Below are 23,932 nucleotides of genomic sequence, written 5' to 3' on the forward strand. Positions count from 1 at the left end.
TCAGTGGTGGGCGGCCTTCTCAACGGTCGGAAGCTCCTTGAGCGCTTCGCCGATGACATTAAGCGCCTTGCGAAGGTCCGTCTCGGAGATGACGAGAGGCGGCGCGAAGCGAATGATGTTTCCGTGCGTGGGCTTGGCCTATTCATTCAAGTATTAGCCATCATGACCGGAAAGTGGGGGAGGGGGAGGGGGTAAAGTGACATACCAAAACGCCCTTCGCCTTCAGCAGCAAGCACAGATCCCACGCCGTCCTTCCGTTCGCGGCAGACTCGTCAATCACAACTGCGTTGAGCAAGCCCTTGCCGCGTACGGTCTGAATGATGGGCGAGTTGAAGGCCCTGATGCTGTCCCTGAAGATGTTGCCGAGCTTCTCGGCCTTGGCGGTGAGGTCCTCCTCCTCCATGATCTCGAGAGCGCGGATCGACACGGCGCAGCCGAGCGGGTTGCCGCCATATGTTGAGCCGTGCGTGCCGGGCTCCACGACGAGCATCACCTCCTTGCTGGACAGGACGCAGCTGACGGGGTAGAGGCCGCCCGAGATGGCCTTGCCGAGCGTCACCATGTCCGGCTTGATGTTCGCCCACTGCGAGCAGAGCATGCGACCCGTGCGGCCGATACCCGTCTGGATCTCGTCGCAAATGAAGAGCACGTTGTGCTTCTTGCACAGCTCCGAGACCTTGACGAGGTAGTCGTCGTCCGGCACGACGACGCCGGCCTCGCCTTGAATCGGCTCGATGATGATGGCGGCGGTGTCCTTGCCGTGCGCCTCAAAGACCTCCTCGATATCGGCGACGTTGTTGTAGCGGATCGGCTTGCCGGTGGAGGGGTTCACGGCGCCAATACCGGGAACGTAGGGGCCGTAGTTGTCTCTCGACTCGGGGTCGATTGACAGCGAGATGGCGGTCATCTGGTTTTCCAATGCTTAGCTTCGAAGTCCCGCGCAACACGCACACATCGTACTGCAAGAGTATACTAACCGTGCGGCCGTGGAAGTTGTCGTTGACAGAAAAGACCAGCGCCTTGCCCTGCTCGACGCCCTTCACCTTGTAAGCCCACTTGCGCGCAATCTTGATGGCGGTTTCGACGGCCTCAGCACCCGTGTTCATGGGCAGGACCATATCGTAGCCGAACACGTCGCGGATCTTCTCGGCCCACTTAGGGAAGACATCGTTGTAGAAGGCGCGCGAGCTGAGGGTCAGACGGCCGGCCTGCTCGGTCAGAGCCTTGACGAGCTCCGGGTGGCAATGGCCCTGGTTGACGGCGCTGTAGGCGGAGAGGAAGTCGAGGTACTGGCGGCCCTCGGGGTCCCAGACGTGGACGCCGCTCGCGCGGGAGAAGACGACGGGCAGAGGGTGGTAGTTGTGGGCGGCATACTCGTTCTCGGTCTTGATCGCGCCGTCGGTGGAGGAGGCATGGTACCTGGAGGCGGTGCCGTTGGACTGAGGGGCGCCGCCGTTTGCGTGGGGAGCCATGGTGTAAGTTGGTTGGTTGGGTGGTTCAGAGTTGTGTGGTTTGTTTGGGTATCGTAGAGTACGAAGTGGCAGGGGAAAGACAAGTTGAGAGTATCAATTGGGTTTGGGGGTCATCAATTCGTGTTGTCAGAAAGAGAGTGTGTCTTTGGGACAGGTGGCTGTTGGAGTAAGGTTTTCGGTAGAGGAAAACAGTCAAAGAGGAGGGAAGACCGGGACGAGGGGCAAATCGCGGGGTCTTTGCTTAATATACCCTGACGGCACATGGGTCCCAGACTTTGGGGGCGTCCTTGACTAAAAGAACAAGGCCAGGCAGACAGAATGAACATGACATGGGATAGGGTCGGTCAAGCAGAAAGCGACCATGGACCGTGACAAGCAAGCAGGCCAGGAAGAGGGAGGCGAGCGGGCAAGCGGGCGGCGGCGGCGGCGGCAACGGCCAGCACGCTCAACAAAGCGGCCGGAGGCGGGTATCAGGTCGTGAAAAAATGAGCAAATGGACCACCAAGAAGGAAAAACATGACATGGCATGTCGAAAGCTGAAGCGTAAGACGCGGGCCATGACCTGGAACCAAACTCTTGGTGTCGGAGTCAGAGGCGTGCCGCTATGCCTCTAAGTGCAGGTATGTTCCCCTAAGCGCAGGTATAAGCGGCTCAAGTGGGTGAGTGGGCAGGATGACGCCCGAAGGGGGCCAGGTTAAGGGAAAGCATCCCGGTGTATCCCATGTTCCCAATTGCGGTCACATGGGCCGTATGGGGTGTGCGTGTGCGTGTGTGGTGCCAACGAAAATAAAATCCAAGTTCGAAAGCGGCCGAGGGAAAGCGGCGCCAGTGTTTCTGTTTGTAATGGTTTTCGTTGCTCGGTGTCGCCGCGAAGGTATGTACTGAGGCAGGTCGTTGGTGGTGGTGGTGGTGTTGGAATGTTGGAGTGACGCAACAGATGAATCAAAACGTGGGAGACAACCAACAAGAACCGAACCCCCCTTCCTTCCTTCCAGCCTTCTCTGCCTTACTGCCGACGGACGGGCTGCTGGTTGAGTGTGGTTGATTGGCGGGGCCGGGAATGAAGGAAGGAAAGAGGGGAAACCAGAGGAAAGAAGGCGGCGCCGATAACGGGACCCAGTCCGTGAAGCTGCGCCGGTGCATTTGGACCAACGAGAGGTCCCTATCTACGCTATCACATCATCTGTAATCTTTGACGTTACTTTGCTTTTTGTGTACTGTCAGGGTTCGTTCGCCTGATGTAATTCAGAGCTGCGCCATTGGGTCAACGGCCAGATAAGAAGGAGACGGTAAAGTGACACGCCGTAGTGCCCGTGGGGATTGATTGAATGCTGTGACCGTCCCTTAGCTGCCGAGTCCGAAGACAGTGGTGGACTCGAAGACGCTCCACGGAAAGAGAGCGGTCTTGCCCAATGATGGCGCACCTATTTCAACTCCCGCCGTTCGGAGCCAATGGGAGGCGTCTCTACGATGGGTGCCCCTTGGGGAGCCAATAGGAGAGCCTGCGGTGGCCAAAGAAAGGTGGATACCCATTGGACCTCGTGCCTGATAATCGAGGTTTTGGATTAGGTGGTGGCACCTGGTTCCCCGTTCCCTTCCTTCTTCCAGGCCTCGACGGCTCGGTTTTAGCGGCCAACAAGAATGCCTGGCGACCTGAGAACGTGAACGGCGCCCTGTCAGTGAAACTTGGGGGGGCCTGACCATCGTCCCATTCGCTGTTTTTGCGCCAGTAATCCGTCCTTCCCAACCTCGTCTCGACATTCCATTAGCGATCAAGCAACCCGCTCACCCTCTTCCTCCTCTGCCTAGGTCGGCATCAAGCCCAACAGCAAATCCTTCCTCTCCCGAGACCGAGACGAGAAGGGGAGAAAAAAGGGGGAAAAGTGATCAAACCTGCAAGTCAGGATTCGTCACGACACCAACCGTCCGCAACGCACGTACCGCACACCGTTTGCCTCGTCCTTCTACGCATACACGCCTCTTCACATCCTCAGACGTGTGTGCGTGTGTGCATCTGCTGTGTGTGTGCCTCCTGACTCGATTCCCATCCCACGCAGCACACAGCACACAGCGCCCCGTCCCCCCCATTCCCATTTTTGCCGTCCGACCGATGATTACGCAATAGCGGCCTTCCGACCTCCAAACACCCCCGTCCGCCGCTGCCGCCGCCGGCCACCGCTCAGCAAACACCGCTCCAGCACCGTGCCAAGCGCGTATCCACAATGGCTTCCGTCGGCTCCTCGCCCCGCCCCGAACTCCTAATGGCAGTTCGTAACGAGCACAACAAGCCCTCCGTCTTCCGGCACCTCCTCGTCATCCGTCTGCTCAACGCCTGGTGGGTCCTCACCTTCTTCCAGCCCGACGAGTACTTCCAGGCCCTCGAGCCCGCATGGGGCATGGCCTTTGGTGAGGGGAGCGGTGCATGGATTACATGGGTGAGTTTTTCATTTTTCCCCCTCGTTTCTCTGTTTCTCTCACGAAGCGTGGGTTGTTGAGTTGCAATTACAATTTGTAATTGTCATATTCAACTATCATCATTGAAAGCAACCCCCATCTTTGCTTGTATCTTTCTTTGCCGACGAGTGGGTACTGACACTGCACTCAGGAATGGAAGTACCAGCTCCGCTCCTCCCTCCATCCCGCCCTCTTCGCCGGAGTCTACACCATCGCAGACCTCGTGGGTAGACCTCTCCCAGTCGCCGCACGATCATGGCTGCTCCTCGCCGCCCCAAAGGCCACCCAGGCCGTCTTCGCTGCCGCCGGTGACTGGTACACCTGGCAACTCGCCGTCAAGATCTACGGCGCTGACAGCTCCGTCTCATGGTTCGCTGTAAGTCTCACTCTCACTAACACTGCCTCACACCACAACACCCGAGAGACCTCATGCTCACACATCTCGCAGCTCTTCATGAGCATGTTCAGCCCGTTCCAGTGGTACTGCTCAACCAGGACGTTCTCAAACTCCCTCGAGACCATTCTGACCATCGCCGCCCTGAACTACTTCCCCTGGGAACTCCTCGGCGAGCCCAAGCTCACAAAGGAGAACCCAAAGCCGTCCGGCGGCTCCATCCTCAACACCCCAGGAACGCTCACGAACCTCCGTCTCTCGATCCTGCTCGCCGCCGTCGCCGTCTTGCTCCGCCCAACCAACGTCCTCATCTGGGCCACCGTCGTCCTCGCGACACTCACCCGGCCTCTCTTCGCCCGCTCCGTCCTCACCCCCTCGACCGTACTCATCCTCCTCCGTGAGGCCCTCCTCTGCGGCGCCCTCGCCCTCACTCTCTCCCTCGCCTCCGACCGTCTCTACTTCGGCGAGTGGACCTTCCCGCCGTACAAATTCCTCTACTTCAACATCTCCCAGTCCCTCGCCGTCTTCTACGGCCGCAACGACTGGCACTACTACCTCTCCCAGGGCCTCCCCCTCCTCTCCATCGCCTATCTCCCCTTCGTCCTCCTCTCCCTCTACAAACCCCCCTCGACATCCTCCAAGCTCCGCAACCAGACCCTCAAAACCCTCTCCTGGACCGTCTACGTCACGATAGCCGCCCTCTCCCTCATCTCCCACAAAGAGGTCCGCTTCATCTACCCCCTCCTCCCCATCCTCCACGTCCTCGCCGCCGCGCCCCTGGCCTCCTTCTTCACGACCCCGCCACCACCACCAACCGCAAAAAGTCCCCTCCCCAAACCGCGTCTCCGCCGCAAGAGGCTCCTCACCCTCGCCCTCGCCCTCCACGCCCTCCTCGCCTTCTTCCTCACCCTCCTCCACCAGCCCGCGCCCCTGACCGTCCTCGCCTACCTCCGCAAAACCTACGCCCGCCAAAACCCGACATCCTCACCCACGGCAGCTACATCCCTCGCCCACAACACCACGGCCTCAGACGAGCTCTTCGCCCTCTTCCTAACCCCCTGCCACACCACCCCCTGGCGCTCCCACCTCCACCACCCCTCCCTCCGCGCCCGCGCGCTCACCTGCGAGCCGCCCCTCCACACCGCGCCCAACTCCCCGGAACGCCTCAACTACCGCGACGAGGCAGACCGCTTCTACGACGACCCCCAGCTCTTCATGTCCACCGAGCTCTGGCCAACATCCTCCTCGACGACGGCGGCCACGGCAGAGCAGATTCCCCGCTACATCATCGGCTTCGAGGGCATCGAGCCCTGGCTCGCCGACTTCTTCCTCCGCGGCGCCGGCAAGCACCTCGGCGTAGCCCCGAAGCGCGTCTGGCAGGGCTGGAACGGCTTCTTCAACGAGGACTCCCGGAGGCGCGGGAAGCTCGTCGTCTGGGACACGGGACTGTACACCACCAAGTCATGAGAAAAAACAGTGACAAGAGTAGAAGAAGAAAAGCGTTGATTTTCCAAGAAACTTGTACCAACACAACGCACGGCATGGACACAAATATGTAGACTTCGCATTCCCTGCTTGGAATGCAAAGAAGCTTCCTAGATCGCTAGATCGGAGACTGTAAATATATGTGTAATTATACAGCTTCTCAGCCTCACGAATTGTATGTGGATAGAAGAAGTACGCAAAGGTCAGCTTATGAAACTTATCATGCAAAGAGATGTTGGCTGCGGTGTCTATCCCATTCGTGCAAACGCGCCTACAAGGGCGATAGGCCCCTGCCGAAGCCAAGAGTCCGTCCCATCACACGTCACATCGTCAAACATATTTGAAATGCAAAAGTCTTTTCTTTTCCTAGACCATGAATACGTACGTAATCCCATGAACGTTAGGGGACCCGCCTTCACTCGACAACGCCTACTTGACAATGATCCCTTCATGAGACGAGCGAGCCCGTGGGCAATGCTTCGCTGACACCAAGCCACAGAATACAACTCCATACACTATGATTCACAAACGTGCCACCATATGATATCAAGGTGAACCTCTGGAAGAGAGAGTTTTCCGTCTACACCTCTGTTTGCTCTTTCAAACCCTGAACGTGCCTCATCATGTCCAAAGATACCAAGTAATCCCCAGACTTTGCCAAAACACCCCCATGCGCATCATGTTCGATATTCGAATGTCGTCATAACTACCGCGGTTATTCGGCCTTAGCCGGCGGTTCTGTTGTTTGTGTGGCTTGTGCCGGAGCGGGCTGCGAGAGAGGGGCCGGGGCCTGGGCCTGGGTTGGGGCAGCCGCTGGTTGTGTTGCTTGCTGGACGGGAGACTGGGCTGACTGAGGCTGAGGGGCCTGAGCCGGTGCTGCCTGCGGGTGAGCTGTAGGCCCTTGAGGCGGCGAAGAAGGCAGAGCAGGATGCTGAACCTTCTCCTCCGGCTCTCTTCGGATATCCAAGCTCTTGCCTCGACCAGACATGATGCTAGAGCCGCCCAAAGACGACTGCCGATCTGCTGGGGGTGACTTGTTTCTCTTCTCGGCGGCGCTCTCCTTAGCCTCACGGTATTTGTTCCTAATCCAACCGATCGGGCCCTTGGATTCGTCCTTGCCGTCCCTATCCCTGCCAGATTCGTTGCTCTCAGAGTTGTGCATGCCTTGCTCAGAGCTCTCACCAGTAAAACTCTTGCGGGGCTTGTAGCCTCCACTACCGATGGAAGTAACACTGACATCGGCGTTATCGTTAGAACCAAATGCCAGACGGGGCGACGTGATGCCGGGGTGACCGTCGTCCTTTCTTTGGCGAGAAAGCCTCCACCTTCTCTTCTTCTCCTTTTCCTGCTCTATCGCCTCTGCCGACGTCGTCATGATGGACTCCTCATTCTGATCAATGTCAGAACCTTCGTTAAAAGATGAATGAAGCGAGGTTGGTGGCGACTTCTTGGCCTTCAGGGTTTGCTCAACATGCAGTGTGTTGGTTGAGGGGACTTGGGAGGCGCGCGGAGTAGGTTCCGAGGGTGTGTCACCTGCATTGGGTTGCTGTCTGATGGGAAGGGCATCATGCTCAGGGATCGGTCCTCCCACCTGCTCCAAAGGGTTCGGGGCCTCAACGCTTGGCGAAACAGCAGCAGAATGCGTACCTAAAGACGCGGCGGAACTTTGCGCGCTAGGGTTCAAACTTCCGGGTATCCGCTTCTTCTTCAGCTTGTTCGGCTGCCGTTTCTCGCCCTCCCCGGTGGGGGATCTTTGGAAGATGCTGGGCAGCGTTCTCTCTTTGACGGGAGTCGTAGCCTCGTGTGGGTCAAGTAGCCTTTCCTGGCTCCTTCCTGCGTTCCCGGCAGCATTGGGAGCCAACGTGGAGGTTCCGATCGCGGCGGGCGCAGGCGAAATAGTGGAGGCCGAAGGGGACTGGTCGGGTACCTCAGCAAGCTCCTCGGTCGTTGACGGAATCCTAGGGGATGATCCAGGGATCGGCGATGCATCGCGCCTGAACCTTCCGCCCTGAAGAGCGGGAGACTTCTTGGACGGGACGGTGTTGCTTCTACCGAGACCGCTGTTCGGAGTCGGCGCGAGCGCAGGGCTGTTCGGCGTCGTCGAGCCGTCGTGGTGCGAGTGTCGCGAGGACGTCGATCGGTTCCTACGAAGCATCCCATCTCTCCTCACGCTCTCAGCACCTGCGCTCGCGTTAGAAGCAGACCTTCCCAAGCCCGAGGCCTTTCTGTTCGGGTTGGGGGTGACTGGTCCAGCCGCAGGTGGGGGTGTACCCTTTTCAATCAACTGCTTTGTCTTCTCGTCGGTGGCCGTGCCCTGCATGCCGATCAAGAAGTGATCCTGGTTCTCAATCAAGAATATAAGGACATGCTGGTTCAGACGGTATTCCTCGGGTGCCATTGCGTGCTGCGGATGCGACAACATGCCGGGCTGGAAGATGGCGGCGAGGTTCTGAGAGTTCATCCTGTTCTCCTCCGACTTAGCGGCAAACACAGCCAACAGATCCAAAATGTAAAGCAATAACTGGCGGTTCAGTGGTGGCAGTTCCGTGATGAGTTTCTGGTACTTGGCAATCGCGGCTTGCTCGTCAAAGTTCTCCACGAATTGCGGGCCGTCAGCGTCGCCGGCTGCTTGCCTGGTAGAACCTCGCAAAGGCTCTCTGAACTTCTCGTACAAATCCAGCGGCACAACTGGCTCTGGGAGGTCGTTGAGGTATCGTCGAAGAACGTTGGCGGCATCATGAACGGTGTAGTTATCCCAAACCAGGCCCTTGCCGTAACGATCGGGGGAATCAAAGATTTGTTTCAGCTCCTTGATGCGCTTCTCAGAGCCACTGAGACGGAAGATGCCCTCCACAGTCGTAGCTGCAATGAAGGTGAGTATGAAGACTGGCCCGACTCGGGTTGCGCGAACTCACCCTTCTCCTTCAAGAATACGCCACACTTGGCGACGACAATCGGTACGTAGCCATAAATGTAGCTCTTTCCGTTCTCATCGACGAGTGAGATTGCGACGTTGGCATATGTGATGCTCTGGCGGAGAGGGACACCAAAGATGCCGTGAGGTCGAGTCTCTGCTGTATTTCGTTTAGCTCTTGAAGTAAAGGAGGAAGTCATAGCTGCGCGGATCCGCTTGGCACACTGGCGCACAGGCTGAGTGACGGACAGGGACATCCTGTTCAGCACATCCACCCGGCTAGTGGTGGTGGTGGTGGTGGTGGTGGGAGCTGTCGCATCACTTGAAGCGACGATTCTGGGCGGAAGAGGGTCGACCGGCTCAATAACATGCCTGTCTTGTAATAGCAGGACAAAATCGAGCGGGACAGGCGACGTATCCATTTGGTCGTCGACATCTTCACTGAAGAGGGGTTGTGCTGGGGGCGAGTGTTTTGATGCGAAAGTAGAAGGGTGTCTACCATGGTGTTCCTGGTGTTTTGAAGGCAGCTTGAAGCCCTTCCACCACGACTTCAAGTCTCTCTTGTTTGGGGTCGCAGGTCCGGCGGTCGCGGTCGAGGTGCCGGTCGAGGGCTGGAAGGCCTGGTTTGGGGGAGGAGCGGCGGACGTCATCGCAATGACGGGACGCAGATGGTGGGAGCTCGATTATCGTGTAGGAGCCAGCGTCGGGATTGCAGTTCGCGGGAAATAGAGATGGGCGGGGCGTCTGGCGACCGAAAACGAAGGAGAAATTGAGCAAGAGCGATCGGGGGCAAAGTCGATGCAGCCAGTTTCGTCTGGGGATATGGTCGGTCGGTCGGCTCGCCTGGTCGCTTGGTGGTGTTTTGCACTGGGTTAGGTCGCTGGGAAGGTATTGGGTGTGAGCATGCGCTAGGATTGGATGCGACGCGCAGGCGGTAATTGGGCGTGGGGTTGTTCTTTTGGCGCGCGAGTGGTTTCCTTTGTCGAATGAAGCGCTCCAGCGAATGTGTGTATTTCGGCGTGGTTTTCTGTTTTCCTGGTCTACCGTGGTGTCGGTGTCATGGAGGAAATGCTGGCCATGAACTGGAGCAGAGGGTGAGGTGGGAGCGAATGACGAAGGAGCGTCCGCGAAGAGGTAAAGTAGGTAACAGTCCCAAGTGTTCTTGGGCAGGGCTGGCCAAAGACAGTAAGTGGTAGGCGACGATGATGCGGAGCTGGTCTTGGGGGGGTAAGGTGTTGTATCGGCGGGTGTCGGTAAGACAAGAGCTGTACGTTAGTGGGATTTCAACGACAGACAATGATGAAAGCGAGTGACGTTTCCGATCAACGCGCGCGAAGCACAGGTTGGTGTCCCCGTGGAATAGAATCGTCGGCAAGAATGGCAAAACAAGACAGACGCTGTGGGTTTTGGGAGAGAGTTTGGGACGAGGTCGAGAAGAAGGGGTAAAAGGCAGGAGTTCAGGTACAGGTCCGGTACGGTAAGGTAAGCGAGTGGGAAGGTGAGTAAGGTGAGGTAAAAGGTAAGAGGAGGTCGAAGCAGACGAGAGGTCCAGGTGGTAAGGTATGGGGAGTGGGAGACGGAGGGGGGTATGCAGGTAGGTGCTTGTTGCCGCTGGTGGGAGCAATGGTTGTGGTGGTGGTGGTGGTGGTAGGTTGCTGGTACAAGTGAGTGCCCAAGCAAGCCAGCCAGCCAGCCAGTGAGGAACAGGTGCAGGCGCAGGTGCAAGTGCAAGTGCAGGGCAGATGGTCCAGGTCCAAGTCCAGGTCCAGGTCCAGGTCCCAGGTCCAGGCAGCCCGGGCGCAGGTGCGTGTGTGCGTAAGGTGCCTTGAGGTCGGGGGATACTATGGTCTTGTGCTGCTGGATGCTGACTTCCATGGGTTTTTGGGAGAGATGCGTTGAGGCAATGCACGGCAAGGCAAAATGAATGTCAATGGGGTGGTGGTGGTGGTGGTGGTGTGCAGTCCGTCAGTCAGTCTCAGTCACTGTGGGTGGGTGGTCTGTACGAAGTATCCATCGATGTATTATGAGTGTGCCATGCCATTGACGGCTGTCGTCAGTGGTGATGAATCCAGACTCTTTCTTTATTTTTTATTTTGATTAAAGCCCGCCGGTCAGGTAGCTTTTTGCCTACTAGCACGTCTACTACTGCGCAAGGTTACAGGCACTCCAAGGCAGACGGCCCAAGTCGGCAAGGCGGGATGGAGAGCAGGTGAGTAAGGCGGGAGAGTTGTGCAATGCCGGATCCAGTTCTCCATACCTTAGGAACCTGATTACCTACCTACGAATGGATACTCTGGATTGCCAGTCCTCGTCTGTTGTTCGCTCCATGATGCCATGCCATGCGAGGAAACATGTACGTCGTCGTGTTGTCCATGATGCGGGATGAGCTCGAGACCCCAAGCACCACCAATAATCACAGCCACAAAACGATAGATATCCAGAGCACAGCAGAAAGACAAACCCATGTCCACGGCAAGTCATCAGCAGCAGCAGCAGCAGCAGCAGTAGCAGCAGTACGGAGCAGCCACAGAAGCGAGAAACAGACGCAGGCGACAATACGGGATGAATGACCCCAAGGCCCTTGAAGATACAGGGTTACCGCCCGTCGACAGGGTTATCGTCAGTCAGGTGGTCTGGTAGGGCAGTCCCAGCGTCCACCCCGACGAGGGCCGAAGACGAGGATGAGGATGAGCACGAGGGGTGGGCGCAGTACCGAGCCAATCCCAATCTTTGGCTCTGGAAAAACAGCGTTCGTCGTGGAGCATTTCAATCCCAGATTCCCAATGGGAGCAAACAGCAGCAAACGGACGGAGAGTGGGAGCGGGAGTGGGAACGGGACTGGCGGGCATCGAGAGCCCTGGACTCCTGGAGGGGACAGAGAGAGGGCAGGGCAGGTTTCCGTCTTGCCCTTCCCTTTTACCGCAGGAATCGTCGTCTCCAAGAGCCCAGGCCCTCTGGCGGGTGGAGAGAGCGACGAGTCGAGACCCGAGGCGTGCAGCGGACAGAAGGTGCTACTGCCCGCTACTGATGCGCAGTTACGTGGGACGTGGGACGTTGAGATGCTGCTGCACCGCTGCCGGGACTGATGAGCGTGGTCGGTCCAGCGTCACTGGTGGGAGTGTGCTTGGATTATTTTGGCTCAGTGGGGCGCCGCCAGGAAGGATCAAGTGAATGCTGGGGGAGCGAGGGAAGAAGAGGGAAGGTAGTTAGGTACCTACTTTACGGCAAAATGAGACTGGACTACTACTTAGGTACCTGGGCCTCTTGGGTGACCACAAGAGCAGTGGAGCCTGTCTCTTCCCTCCCCGCTGAGGGTTTTCACTTGAATCAAAAACATTGATCCTCCAAAAACTGCAGCAGTACGGATACCTCCTGGCAGAACTCATGAGCGGGCAGAGATTTCACACGCGGCACGGCAAGGAAGCAGAATAAGGTGTGGCCAAACACACGGCACCCGGGGGCTCCCACGGGTACTGCGGCTGTGGTGGTGGTGGTGGTGGTGGTGGGTGGCCTGCTGACAGCTACCTTATCCATGGAAGGTCGATATCACGGTACGGATACACTGCAGCTGCCAACGATGCTGAACACTCATTCACTCCTTGAGCGGGTGCAGCGAGTGCAGTGCTTCCTGCAATCCTAATTATATCGACGCCTTGGAGCAGCAGAAGCAGACGCTGGCAAGGCCCCTCTTCCCCTCTTCAGCCTTCTCCGACAGGTCTCCCGCTGTCGTTGAAAGTCTCGCGAGTCAAGCCTGGGCTGCCCCTCCTAGCCGCAGCCTCCATGCAGTGGCTGGCGATGGTTCATCCATGGTTATTGCTCGTTGGTCCCAGTCCCAGTGGTTCGCGGGTGAACAGGTTGGACCTCGAAATGGAGCTTGGGCGCTCAAAACAGACACTGCCGTCTGCAGCAACAAACCCGAAGGATCAAAACACTGGTGGTCAGTGGTCAATAATAACAAAAAACAATTTTACAAAAAGCAAAACAAACACGCACTCGACATCACCATGCTCACTCATTTCCTCCCCCAATTTCCCGCCCGGCCGGCTACGACCACATCCACATCCCGCGAAACGAAAAGTGCTGGCTGACGAGCCTTAATCAGGCGGGAAACCTGAGGTGAGGACTACCTACCTAGGTACCTACCACCCGGCAGCAAGCGCCAGGCAGGCACTGCGTCTGCTTAGGTTCTCTACCTTATGGAAGGTAGGTAGGTACCTACATACCTACCTACCTACGGAATGGAAGGAAGGTAAGAAGTAGGTACTTACTTCGAAATGCAAGTGCGCCGCCGAGGTACCTGCATTGGCACCTGCTCCTCCGGCCCGTCTCGTCCAATCCAACGGCAACTGACAGACGCACCCCGGGCTCTGGTTCCTTCTCGACCAATTCCTCTACTCAATAATGCGTGCTTTTCACATTGCCAATTGAACAGGAAAAAGAAAGCCCGCTGATGAACCGTGGCACGCGACGTCCGCACTATCACGCCAGCCGACAACCGTGATATTAAACTCTCCAACGTCAAAAATCACCTTGCCCCGACGACACGGCCGCAGCGTCGAATGTTGACTCCGCGGGACATTCCCATTCCCCATCCAACGACATCGAATTCCTCCTCCCACGCCATTGCCTTGATTCACCACCAACCGGCAGCTCACAGTTGTCTCACACAGCCGTCTCACCCACCGGGCTCCCACGGACGGCCTGATCTGATCAGATTTCTTTGTTTGACCTCCCGTATCTCGGACTGGAGCCCGGTATCCCATTCCGCAGCCTGGATACTGCCCGCTTTCGGCCGGTGGACCTCGCGACGCCCGCCTCCAACAACATCCAGGCTCAGACTTGCTTTGCTTTGCCCAGCTCTGCCCGTCCGATGCTACAATCATCACGTCACTACATCATTTATTTCTGTCTTCAGTTCCTCCTACTCCTGATCAGGAGCTTCAAGTCCTGATTTGACCTCAGGTCGCAGTCTGTTCCCTGGCCTAGCCCGAGCCCCGACTTCTGAATTGGCAAAAGCCGCCGTCGATCTTTCCTCCAGCGCCGAGCTAAGCCTCCTGCCGGATGGAGCTGTACCGATTCCGCCGCCACACCTTGCAGCCATCCTCGGCCGACGTCGTCGTTGGTCTTGCTGGAATACCAGGGCCTCGCACAAAGTCGACAACGTCAGGCCCGCCGGCAACCTAATACAAGCCGTCTAGTGCAGCATGGCGCCCCCCGTAGGGCAGAGGTACCGACCTGAAGTCGCAATCGCAGGTTCTTCGGGTTTTCTGTGCTCTACCTAACGCCCGCGTCTACATCTGTACGGTGCAATGCAACCTCAGGGACCAAACTCTTTACTTCCGACGCCCTTCCCTTCGGCCCTGCCCGACGTGGTATTGTCTCGTTCAGAAATTTCCATCGGATTTTTGGAGCACGGGAATTCGGTTCTGAAAGCCAGGCAGTATTCGTACCTCGGCCGATCGCTCTACGCAGGTTTGCCGTGGCCAGACACCATGCCACTTCCAAGCATTCGCCTGCAGCGCTCACCTGCGGCGGGAAGAGTCTAGCCTTTCGGCCCTGGACGCGCCTCTCCTAGCCTGCAGTATCGAGCAGTTTGACCAATCGGCCAAGGCACTTTTCAACTAAAGGCCGATCTGACAGCTTTGGCAGTGTTTGGGGATTTGCTCCTATGTCCGGAAACCATTAAAGACAGAGAAGGAACGAATATTGAACCCTCGGACAACTCGAACGGGTGTGAGTCACCGCTCGCTAATTGACCTCGCGGACGCAGCGAGGCAGCGCAACCCAAAATCATCCCAGTCCAACCTTTCCAACCTCCACAGAGCCTAGATGCTGGATCTTGCCGAACATCCATCGGTCCAACCAGTCAGCTAGCCTCCCAGCTCCGTCTTCAGGGACTGGCGGGTCCAGTGTCCTGGTGGCTTCCCGATACCCTGCTGCTACTTACCGCTAGAAGAATCTTCCAGCCACCCGCGCGGTATCCCACGGGTATCTTCCTTGCCAGATGTTCCACTCACTTGAAGGCTCCCCCCCACAGCTACCCAATGACGTCGTGCACCTCCGGCTTCGACGACGATGCCACCGTCCCCGCCAAGTTTATGTCAACGGCCTCAAGGGCTCTTTTGAGCTTTGCCCCGATGCTCTTCCTGGCTGCTGTCACCTCCCGCCCTCCCGTCCAATGTCGGCGTCTGCCGCCCACGGCCACCGCTTTATTAGTTCATACCACGCCACAAGATACGTACCATTGCGAAGACCCTTCATCATGCCGTCAACGAGCTGCTCCAGCCAATACCGGGTTCATCCCGTTTCCATAATTAGCACCAACTTTTTTCATCATGCAGGGACGCACAGCAACTTCCCCTCGTCGGGTTGTATGTTGCTTCACCACGCAGCTAGGCCTGCGAGTCTCGTGTAAGTCCCTCCAACTTGGATTTGCAGAGGGAAAAGTTGCCTCCAGCATCACTTTGCCATGACGTCCTCCCGCGGCGCACATTTCGGCCGGTCAGCCGAACAAGATGTGGCGCAGAGCGGTAGAGCCTCGTCATCTGGTCGCCAATTCGCCCCGTCGCACCCAATAGCAAGCGCTCTTTCTTGTCGTCACAATTCTCTGACGCTGCCAGCAAGACTACGGTTGAGAGAGAAATCGATCTACACGAATCTGCAATACAGCTGCAGGAAATGAAACAGGCTAACTGCTGAAACGGAAAATTCTCCCGTGTCTGCAGGGCTGAATGGAATGGCAGCAATGCACTCACACACACGAACGCCAACGCACAATGACAACTTCCCCTCCATGATAGGTAACAGGAAACCCATCCAGGAACCGGTTATACCTGAAAACAAACGCGGGGTAGAAGGAAGAAGAAGGAGGGCATAGCCACCACCGTTCACATCATGCGCGCACGACCTGCCACGATGCTGACATCTTGCGATGCGCGACTTGCGCAGGTGTGGAGGCTCGGAGTAGTCGGGACTCTGTGAGTTGGCCACATGCCATGCGCAAGGCAGTGATAACGGACTCCAGCATCGCCGACACTACAAATCATTGTGTTCTTGTTGCCATGATTTTTTGAACCACTGTTGGGGCGATGGCAGCTTGACGTGGGCCTGTACGAAGGATCGGCGCTTTCAAGAAAGGTTGAAGCCTGTTTCTCAAGACGGCTTGTCAATGTTCTCTCATGTGACAGTGGGCGGCTTGGCAGTACAATTTTTCTAGACAAAACACCAGCGTTGGCAAAGGCAAGTTGACATCTTGCAAGATACGTCAAGCAGAATTGGATCTGTAGACCGAAGGCACCCCAACTGCCTTGGCTGCATTGGCTGTAAGTCAGGGCCCAAAGGTAGTGCTCCGCACTACTTCGGAACGTCCATTGCGCGAGTTGACTCAGCAAATCATCTACATGAGAGGTCTTGACTAAGCGGACCTGGAATCACCGCAACTCATGAAGCTGCGGCTGAAATTACTTGCGTGGTAGAATTCTTCCTCGAAGGCCACTGTAACTTGACTAAAGTTCAGGCATCTCGAGCTCATTCGGACCTGGCTCCGTGAGTTTGGGCGTCAACCTGTAGTGAGTGGCAATGGTACCTGAAGGCTATGCCAGCTGAAGGTGAAATGGAAACGCAATCCATGCAAGATCTCCTCTTTCCTCAGCATTGAGGATGTAGAAGACACTGACTACGCCTTGAAATGGCGGCTGCTAAGACATGAGTGAAATATTGGCCCCGACGGCAACATTGTGGTGTTCGTCTTCGTGGGAGTGGCACAGCAACATTAGTAGGAGATAAAAGCTGATGATGTTAAAACGCCTCCGATTCACATAACTTGCTGCACACCATAGTCGCCTTTGACTAGTGGCCATCTTGATCTGTTTTGGTGTTGCAGCAATCTGAGTCTCATTAACCTTCCGCAGGCGCAGAAGAAGTGAAGCGCCTCATCCGGCAACAGATAGTCCAGACGAGGTTGATCACTCATGCTCCTTTCTGCCTATCCACACGCCGCCATCTACTGCTGTATTCGCATCAGATGGCGAGGGAGCGTGTTTAAGCTCGGACTTGCCCATTTCTTGGACGAACAGGTCTACTCCTACGGCACTGACGTCCTGTGATGATGCGGCATGCAAGGCATCACAATCAAAACTAAAGCTTCGGATGATCTCACGCACATCGTCTTAGACAAAGGACATTGTGTATGGGATGCCTGAGTAAGATACACGAAGGAGGCAGCAGCAGAGTATCATTCACATCGGCTGGTCTCGTGTAATATGGGGATGGGGACAGAGCTTACACGAGAAAAAGTGATCAGCTGACGGCGTTTCACGTGTCTGTTCTTACGAGTCGAAGACGCGTTGCTTGAGGCGTAGTTGATTTCATGAGACCTATCACCCGCCGACGAGAGATCCAAATCGTTGGGATAGTTTGCCCGGTTCCCCAAGAGTGTATGGCTAGAACGGACAAGTAGGTTCGTCGCTGAGTTGCGTGGGCAGAAGAAGACTCATGCATGTGAATCCTCAGCGACATGGGATTCTGCACTTTACTTTGAGCATGGCCCGTGCGCGACCGCAATGCGATAGAGCTTCAGCCACCGTGGCTTGGACCCCCCCTCCAACGACATCATCAGCTTCAGACACCCTGTCAAAACCGTTTTCGCCCGCCCCTACAGCCGCCATTCCCGCAGGATACGAGTAAAAGAAAGATACGATTACGAGTGACGAGAAAAAGGAAGTGCAACATACGAAAGTGAACCATGGCGCGGCTGTCATCGTCGACGTCGGCGCCCGCGCCCCCGGAGCGCGGCGTCGCGGAACTGAGCCAGCTGCTCCGCCGCCTCGACCAGACGATCCTGCACGCAGACCATGATCGCGAAAGGAGGTTGCGCGCGAGCGAGTTCGAGAGGGCGAGGCTGAACTCGGTGAGTGTCTGTCGTTTGGCCCCCTCCTCTACTCGAGAGGTGATCCTCCCACACAAGCGACTGACTTGCGGAAACCCGTACAGAATCTGGACTACGCACGCAGCCTCTTGACCCGCGTCGAGCAGGAGGCCCTCCACGTCAAGCTCCTCGCGCGCAGGCAGGACATGCAGGCCGACCTCAACCGCAAGCGCGAGCTGCTCGAGAGGCTGGTGGACCGCATGCACGACCTCGAGCAGCTGCACGAGGACGACGACGACTACAGCTCCGACGGCGAGGACATCCTCGGCGAGATCATCCCCACGCCCAGCGAGAGCACGAACTCGCGGTCCACGGACATGCCCACCGAAGACACGGGCGACGACGACTCCGCGGAGGACATCCCGGACCTTGCGCCGCCGTTGGGAGCAGCGGCGGCGGCACCAGCACACACACCGGCGCCGGAATCAACATTAGCACCAACGACGACCTCACAGACCCTACGCCCCCGCGGCGCCGCCAACACCACCGCCGCCGCAGAACCGGAAACAGCGACGTCGACGGGCACGGCAACGGCAACATCCACAGCGCGCGCAGCGCTCTTCGCCCAGCGGCGCAGCAACACCCTGAAATCCACCGCTTCAACAGGCGCAGCGTCGACGGCGACCGCGGAGGCGCTGCTGGACCGGCAGCGCCAGGAGCAGGACGCGCTGTCCGAGTCGATCCTCAAGATGGCGGGCGCGCTCAAGGCGTCGTCGCAGCGCTTCTCGAGCACGCTGGAGCAGGACAAGAACGTGCTCTCGCGCGCGGGCGAGGGCATGGACAAGACGGAGCGCGGGATGGATGCGGCAAGCCGGCGCATGGGAACGCTGCGCCGGATGACGGAGGGGAAGGGCTGGTGGGGAAGGATGATGCTGTACGCGTGGGTGTACGGCCTCATGGTCGCGCTGGTGCTGTTGGTCTTTGTCATGCCCAAGCTGAGGTTTTGATACTAGCCCCTGAAGGAGGAGGGGAGCTTGTGTGAACATTTTGCTGGGTTCTGGGAGGCGTTTGGGGGAACGGGCTGGAAAGGGTTGCATAAGCGTTATTAAAAGAATGCGAGATTGGTCTATTGAAGAAAATGAAATCGAAGAGCGCTGTGTCTTCTAGGTCTATGAAAGTCTTGAGCTTGGTGTTTCTCAAATGCAAAAAAAGCAGATTTCTCGCTCCTGGTGTCTCGCTGTGTTTCCCCCTCCAAAGTCGTTTAGCATGCATCCAACCTGGTCGCCATCCAAATGCCCCTGAAAATCATCTTTTGGGTAGTGTGTGTAGATCACTCATTCCATGTGTCCCTTTCACCAATCCTGCATGGTGAGGCCCTCGGAGGGGGTAGCGTTGGTTGGCCACCTCTCGTCTTCGTTCACGGAGGGAGCCGTTGCATCCTCCATCTCGCATTCCTGCTTACTACCAAGGCTATCGTCAGTGTCTTCAATGCTCAGCTGCGACATGCTATCCGAGGGAGCGCTGATCGTGCCGCCCGATACCTCTTCTTCGGAGTGATCGCTTTCGAAGGGCATACCTCTCTCAGCAGGGGCTGGTACCTCGGTGGACCGCATCTCATAGACGCCATCGCAAGGATCCTCGCAATGAGCGGCGCAAGCCTTGTCGATGATCTCGTTTAGGAGCTCTGTCACGGCAACGTCGATCTGGATGTTGGCGGGGAGCTCGTCGCCGAAGAGGTCGGCAAAGAGAAGGCGGGTCTCAATGTTGCGCTTGACGCACTTGTCGTAGTAGGTGAGGCCTGGGGTCAGGATGCCTCCGACAGGCTTGCCTCGAGTCTAAGATTCCCATGTTAGCAGACCATTCAGCCCAAGATATGGGGGTCGATAACAGGAACAGGAAAATATGCAGAAACAATAGGACGTAGCAGAAGGAGCCGTCCTTACCGGGGGCGTATAGCTGAAGTCTGTCTTCTCCCCAGTGCCAGCCTTCAGCACTCGATCACCCCAGCGGTATTTGGTCTTGATTTCGAAGAAGTTCTTGAAGTGCTCGAACTCGGTCTTGAAGACTCCGCAGGTGGCGCTGGTGCGTTCTATGGCACGGAAGCGCCAGACGCCGTCGTCCTTCTTCTGGTACAACTTAGCTCCAAACCAGTAGAGACGGGGTTCTGCATGGGACTCGAAGAGCTGATGAAATAGTAAGGAGTTAGCATGCTTTTGCGTGGTGACGGGGTGCTGGCTTGTGAAAACTAACGTAGAGCTCGTACTTCTCATGCACGGCGCCATACTCGTCCTCGGTGTCGCGAAAGAGCTGGATCTCGTATCGGAAGTGGTGCTTGTCCGAAAAGACGCGATAGAGGTCTAGAGATGTCAGTGTCGGAACCTCAGGGGGAAACTGGTCAACTCTTCAGTGATGTACTTACCAGGGTTGATCCAATCCTGGCCAACCATAGCATTCCGAATCCTGGCCTCCTCTTCTTTCCGCTTCCTGAGCTTGATATCTTCTCTGCGTTTGATGGCTTTGAAGTCATAGTCGCATTCGCGCAGCTTCTTGTTGTGAGTGCAGGAGAATGTGAACCAATCAATGTGGACGACCTTGATCTTGATCTTCTTGTCTTTGACCTTGTTTTTCTGCATGGCTTCTTGAACTGGAATCGCAAAACACAGTCGTTAGTACTCTACCCAAACGCGGACAGTTTGCCACCCTGAACAGGAAAGGCCCGGGCTAAGAGGCTACGGAGAGTGATATGAAAACCTGAGACGTACTCCTCTTGTTCCTGTTCCTGTTTTTTAATTGTTCATCCGTACAGAGAAGGTGCGTGACCGAGTCGTCCATGTCAAGTGAGAACCGTCCCTTCCGCATCTGGGTCCATGTCTGGAGTTTCTCAACTTCGTGCTCGTTTTTGCCAGCGGCCGCGAGAACCCTGTCCTTGAAGATACCTGCCACCATCGTTGTCTTCCGGGCTAGGTATGTGGTTGCTTTTCTTGGGACGATTCGTTCTGATGTTGTTGAAATATCGCCGATCTCACTGTGTCCTCGCTGTGCAGATATGATCTTCACGCGATGGAAGGGAAGAAAAGAAAATCACTGTTCAAGCTGGGCAGACTATTTATCTCCAAAAGAAGGCTGAGTGGGAGCCACCAGGAAGATAAATAAGTAGGCACGAGCCAGCACTTGGAAGGTGGTTGTTGAGTATGACTTCCAGTTTGGTGATGATGAGACGATAATGGGGCATGATGTTTTCTTGCGAGACGTAGTTGTCTATTGTTCATCACTTTTCTTGCTCATGGCCATTCACATTCTACCTGAAGCCCTTCGCATTCTTGATGAATGTTCTGATCTTGTCCAGGCTCTGCTTGCCGTCCTCCTCAACGCCGCTGCTCACGTCAACGCCGACGATGCGATCACCAAATTCTCCAACTGCCTTGACCGCCTCGATCACGTTGTCTGGGTTCAGACCACCCGCCAGAATGACCTGCAGCTCAGGGTCCTTCGCCAAAATTTCCTTGACGCTAGAGACGTCGAGAAGCTTACCAGAGCCCGCACCGGAGTCGAGCAATGGGATGGTGTGATAGCCGCGCAGACCTAGGCCGATGGAGTTGGGTTTGAACGCGCGAATGACGGGGACGGGAATGAGGTTTGCCCACTCGATAGGCTCATTTCCATGGAGCTGTACAATACCCAAGTTGAAGCGCTTCTGCTTCTCCAAGACCTCGTCCAGTGGTTGGTTTTGGAAGATACCCGCGAGCAGCGGGCGAGAGCTTGATAGTCTGGAGACCGACGCCGTGTAGTAGTCTGTTGCAGACTTTGTGGGTATCCTTGACTCTTGCCGGGTCGCTGCAGGCGTATATGAGTGGACTGCCTCTGAAATCGCCGCGGCCGTCTCATCGGATATGCAGCGCTTGGCACCAGGAACCAGGCAGATTCCGACAAAGTCGGCACCAGACTTCACAGCCTCCAGAGCAGCCTCTGGCGTCCTCGTGCCGCAGATCTTGACGAACAAAGGTTGAGTCTTAACCGGCTCAGGCTCGGCGTCTGAGCCGGAGCACAGCTCTCTGATGAACTTGGTGGTGTCAGGGGCTCTGACGATAGCCTCGCCAACGAGAATGGCGTTGATGCCGTCATTCTTGCACATTTGAACGTCCTTGTGGCTGTTGATACCGCTAAGGGCACAGATTACGGTGTTCTCAGACACCATACTCCTCAGCCTGCTCGTTGTGTTCATGTCGACCTCGAAGCTCTCCAAGTTGCGATTATTGACACCAATGGCCTTGGCGCCCAGCTCCAGTGCAGTAGTCATCTCCTCGGCGTTTTGCACCTCCACAAGCGGCTCCATGCCCAATGACAGGGAGTACTTGTATAACCTCTCCAGCAGCTCCGTCTCCAGCATCTTGACAATCAGAAGCACGGTGTCGGCACCGGCCAGTCTTGCCTCAAGAATCTGATATTCCTCAAAGATGAACTCTTTGCGAAGGATAGCTGGTCTGTTGGGCATGCCATTCAGAACTTGTCTGACGGCACGAAGATCCTCGATGCTTCCCTTGAACCACTCTGGCTCGGTAAGGACGGAGATGACGCTGGCGCCGGCAAGAGCATACTTCTTTGCCTGCGTAGGAGCGTTGATGTTGATGTCAAAGATACCCTTAGAAGGCGAGGCTCTCTTGATCTCTGCCATGAGGGAAACATCGAACGGGGTCTGACGCAAGCGGTCGACGAAAGAGACCTGAGGCGGAGCGGCGTTCAAGTCGTAGGCGGCTTGGAGATCAGCGGGTCTTTGCGAGGGAATCAACTTTTGAGCGGCAACGGATGCTTTCCTGTGGGCGTAGATCTGCTGCAAGATGTTGTTTTTCTTCGCTGGCGCGGAGGCCACCACCTTGGACTCACCACTCGCAGCGGAGCCCTTTTTAAGCTTCTCGTTCTCCTCCCAAGTGCCGCCCTGAAGCTGCAGGAAGTTTCGAAGCATGGTACGACCATCGGCGGTAAGAATACTCTCGGGATGGAACTGAACACCCTCGATCGTGTACTCCTTGTGTCGAACACCTTGAATAATGCCCGGTGAGCCGTCTGCCGTGGCAACCCAGGAAGTGACTTCGAGGCAACTCGGCAGAGTAACACGAGTGCCGGCGAGCGAGTGGTACCTGGTGACCGGGAGACCTTGGCGCAGGCCAGCGTACACACCCTTGGCATCATGTGTCAGAGGAGACGTCTTGCCGTGGAGCCATTCTCCTGCGGACCCAACCTCTCCTCCGTAGACATCGAAAATGCACTGCTGACCCATGCAAACTCCAAAAATGGGGATCTTGCCGGCGAAGTGCTTAATGGCATCTCGACTAACGCCAGAGTCGGTCTCGGGATGTCCAGGTCCAGGGCTAATGATCAATTGAGTTGGCTTCTTGTCAATCAACTCAGGGAGCGTGATCTTGTCATTTCTGAAGACGGTGACGTTTGCGCCTTCGAGAACCAGGTACTGGTAGACGTTCCAGGTGAAAGAGTCGTAATTGTCGATGAGAATCAAGTTGGATGCCGTCGGAATTGGTGGTGACGGGTCCGGGTGGTGGGGTGAGTGATCGATGATATCGAGAGACGGCATCTTGGAAACGCACTCAAGCCTCGGAAAAATGGGTCAATTGGGAGCTCGTGGTCGTTCTATCTCGAGGATAGTTGTACCAGTAGTTGAAGATACCGGTAGTTGTGAGTGTAGATTGACTGAAGTGAGTCAACGGGACGGTTTGCAGTACAAATGAAAAGGCGGTTGAGGAAGGAAGACGGTACCGTATGTCGGAGCTTAAACCTTACTGTGCGTCCACCAGCAAACTGGCGGTAGAAGACAGTGCGCCTCGGTGCCGGAGGCAAGCGCTGATAGAGTGCCCCGCCGCTATCGCATCCCGGTTCCCCCGGGGCTACCTATTTGGTCACACAGGCAATCCCCAGACTCTGCACTTGGGCTTTCAACCACTCCTAATTGCTTATATTTCAATTACATAGTGATGGAACATTGCGAGGATGAAATGACAATTTTTCTGAGTCATTCTGTAAATTTGAACCTCTGAAAGCTGTGAAAATGAGAAAGTTGACCAAACTGAACATTTCTTTCATTGAGCTTTCGGTACGTACCGCGTGTACTGGGGAGCGCTAGTCCGGGAAAGGCTAGACTCATCTGTCGGAAAAACCCAGGAATTGGAGCTCCCAAAAAAGTTGAGCTCCAGCCAACCACCATCAGAAAGGCTGCAAAAGCATTCGCGGGTCCAAGTGTACAAGCGCGTCGACTTGCTTTCTCTCTCGCATCCCAGGCAACATAGCTCATCGCAGCCTCGCCTGATGCAGACTGGATCCTGATCGCTTCGCCCAAT

At 56.3% G+C, this 23,932-nt stretch overlaps 6 protein-coding genes across 6 annotated transcripts; 2 read left to right on the top strand and 4 right to left on the bottom strand.

The window, feature by feature from the left end:
- Positions 1-1,472, bottom strand: COL26b_002159 (uncharacterized protein; the record flags this gene model as incomplete). Its single annotated transcript, XM_053175088.1, has 3 exons — positions 1-138; positions 206-907; positions 978-1,472. 3 exons carry the CDS (start codon positions 1,470-1,472, stop codon positions 1-3), a joined length of 1,335 nt encoding a protein of 444 aa, XP_053041032.1.
- A 2,222-nt stretch (positions 1,473-3,694) lies between these two features.
- COL26b_002160 (uncharacterized protein) lies at positions 3,695-5,787 on the top strand (the record flags this gene model as incomplete). Its single annotated transcript, XM_053175089.1, has 3 exons — positions 3,695-3,907; positions 4,078-4,302; positions 4,375-5,787. 3 exons carry the CDS (start codon positions 3,695-3,697, stop codon positions 5,785-5,787), a joined length of 1,851 nt encoding a protein of 616 aa, XP_053041033.1.
- A 733-nt stretch (positions 5,788-6,520) lies between these two features.
- COL26b_002161 (uncharacterized protein) lies at positions 6,521-9,369 on the bottom strand (the record flags this gene model as incomplete). Its single annotated transcript, XM_053175090.1, has 2 exons — positions 6,521-8,667; positions 8,721-9,369. The coding sequence occupies 2 exons, from the start codon at positions 9,367-9,369 to the stop codon at positions 6,521-6,523; spliced, it is 2,796 nt and encodes a 931-aa protein (XP_053041034.1).
- Positions 9,370-17,462: 8,093 nt separating this feature from the next.
- On the top strand, positions 17,463-18,592 carry COL26b_002162 (uncharacterized protein; the record flags this gene model as incomplete). Its single annotated transcript, XM_053175091.1, has 2 exons — positions 17,463-17,627; positions 17,711-18,592. 2 exons carry the CDS (start codon positions 17,463-17,465, stop codon positions 18,590-18,592), a joined length of 1,047 nt encoding a protein of 348 aa, XP_053041035.1.
- A 345-nt stretch (positions 18,593-18,937) lies between these two features.
- Positions 18,938-20,218, bottom strand: COL26b_002163 (uncharacterized protein; the record flags this gene model as incomplete). The annotated part of the gene is made up of 4 exons (XM_053175092.1): positions 18,938-19,420; positions 19,529-19,768; positions 19,836-19,942; positions 20,005-20,218. The coding sequence occupies 4 exons, from the start codon at positions 20,216-20,218 to the stop codon at positions 18,938-18,940; spliced, it is 1,044 nt and encodes a 347-aa protein (XP_053041036.1).
- A 665-nt stretch (positions 20,219-20,883) lies between these two features.
- Positions 20,884-23,172, bottom strand: TRP1 (bifunctional tryptophan synthase trp1; the record flags this gene model as incomplete). The annotated part of the gene is made up of 1 exon (XM_053175093.1): positions 20,884-23,172. One exon carries the CDS (start codon positions 23,170-23,172, stop codon positions 20,884-20,886), a length of 2,289 nt encoding a protein of 762 aa, XP_053041037.1.
- Between the last annotated feature and the right edge of the window lie 760 nt (positions 23,173-23,932).

The sequence above is a fragment of the Colletotrichum chrysophilum genome (assembly GCF_026319265.1).
Source record: "Colletotrichum chrysophilum strain AFK26 chromosome Unknown scaffold_10, whole genome shotgun sequence".
Lineage (NCBI taxonomy): Eukaryota > Fungi > Ascomycota > Sordariomycetes > Glomerellales > Glomerellaceae > Colletotrichum > Colletotrichum chrysophilum.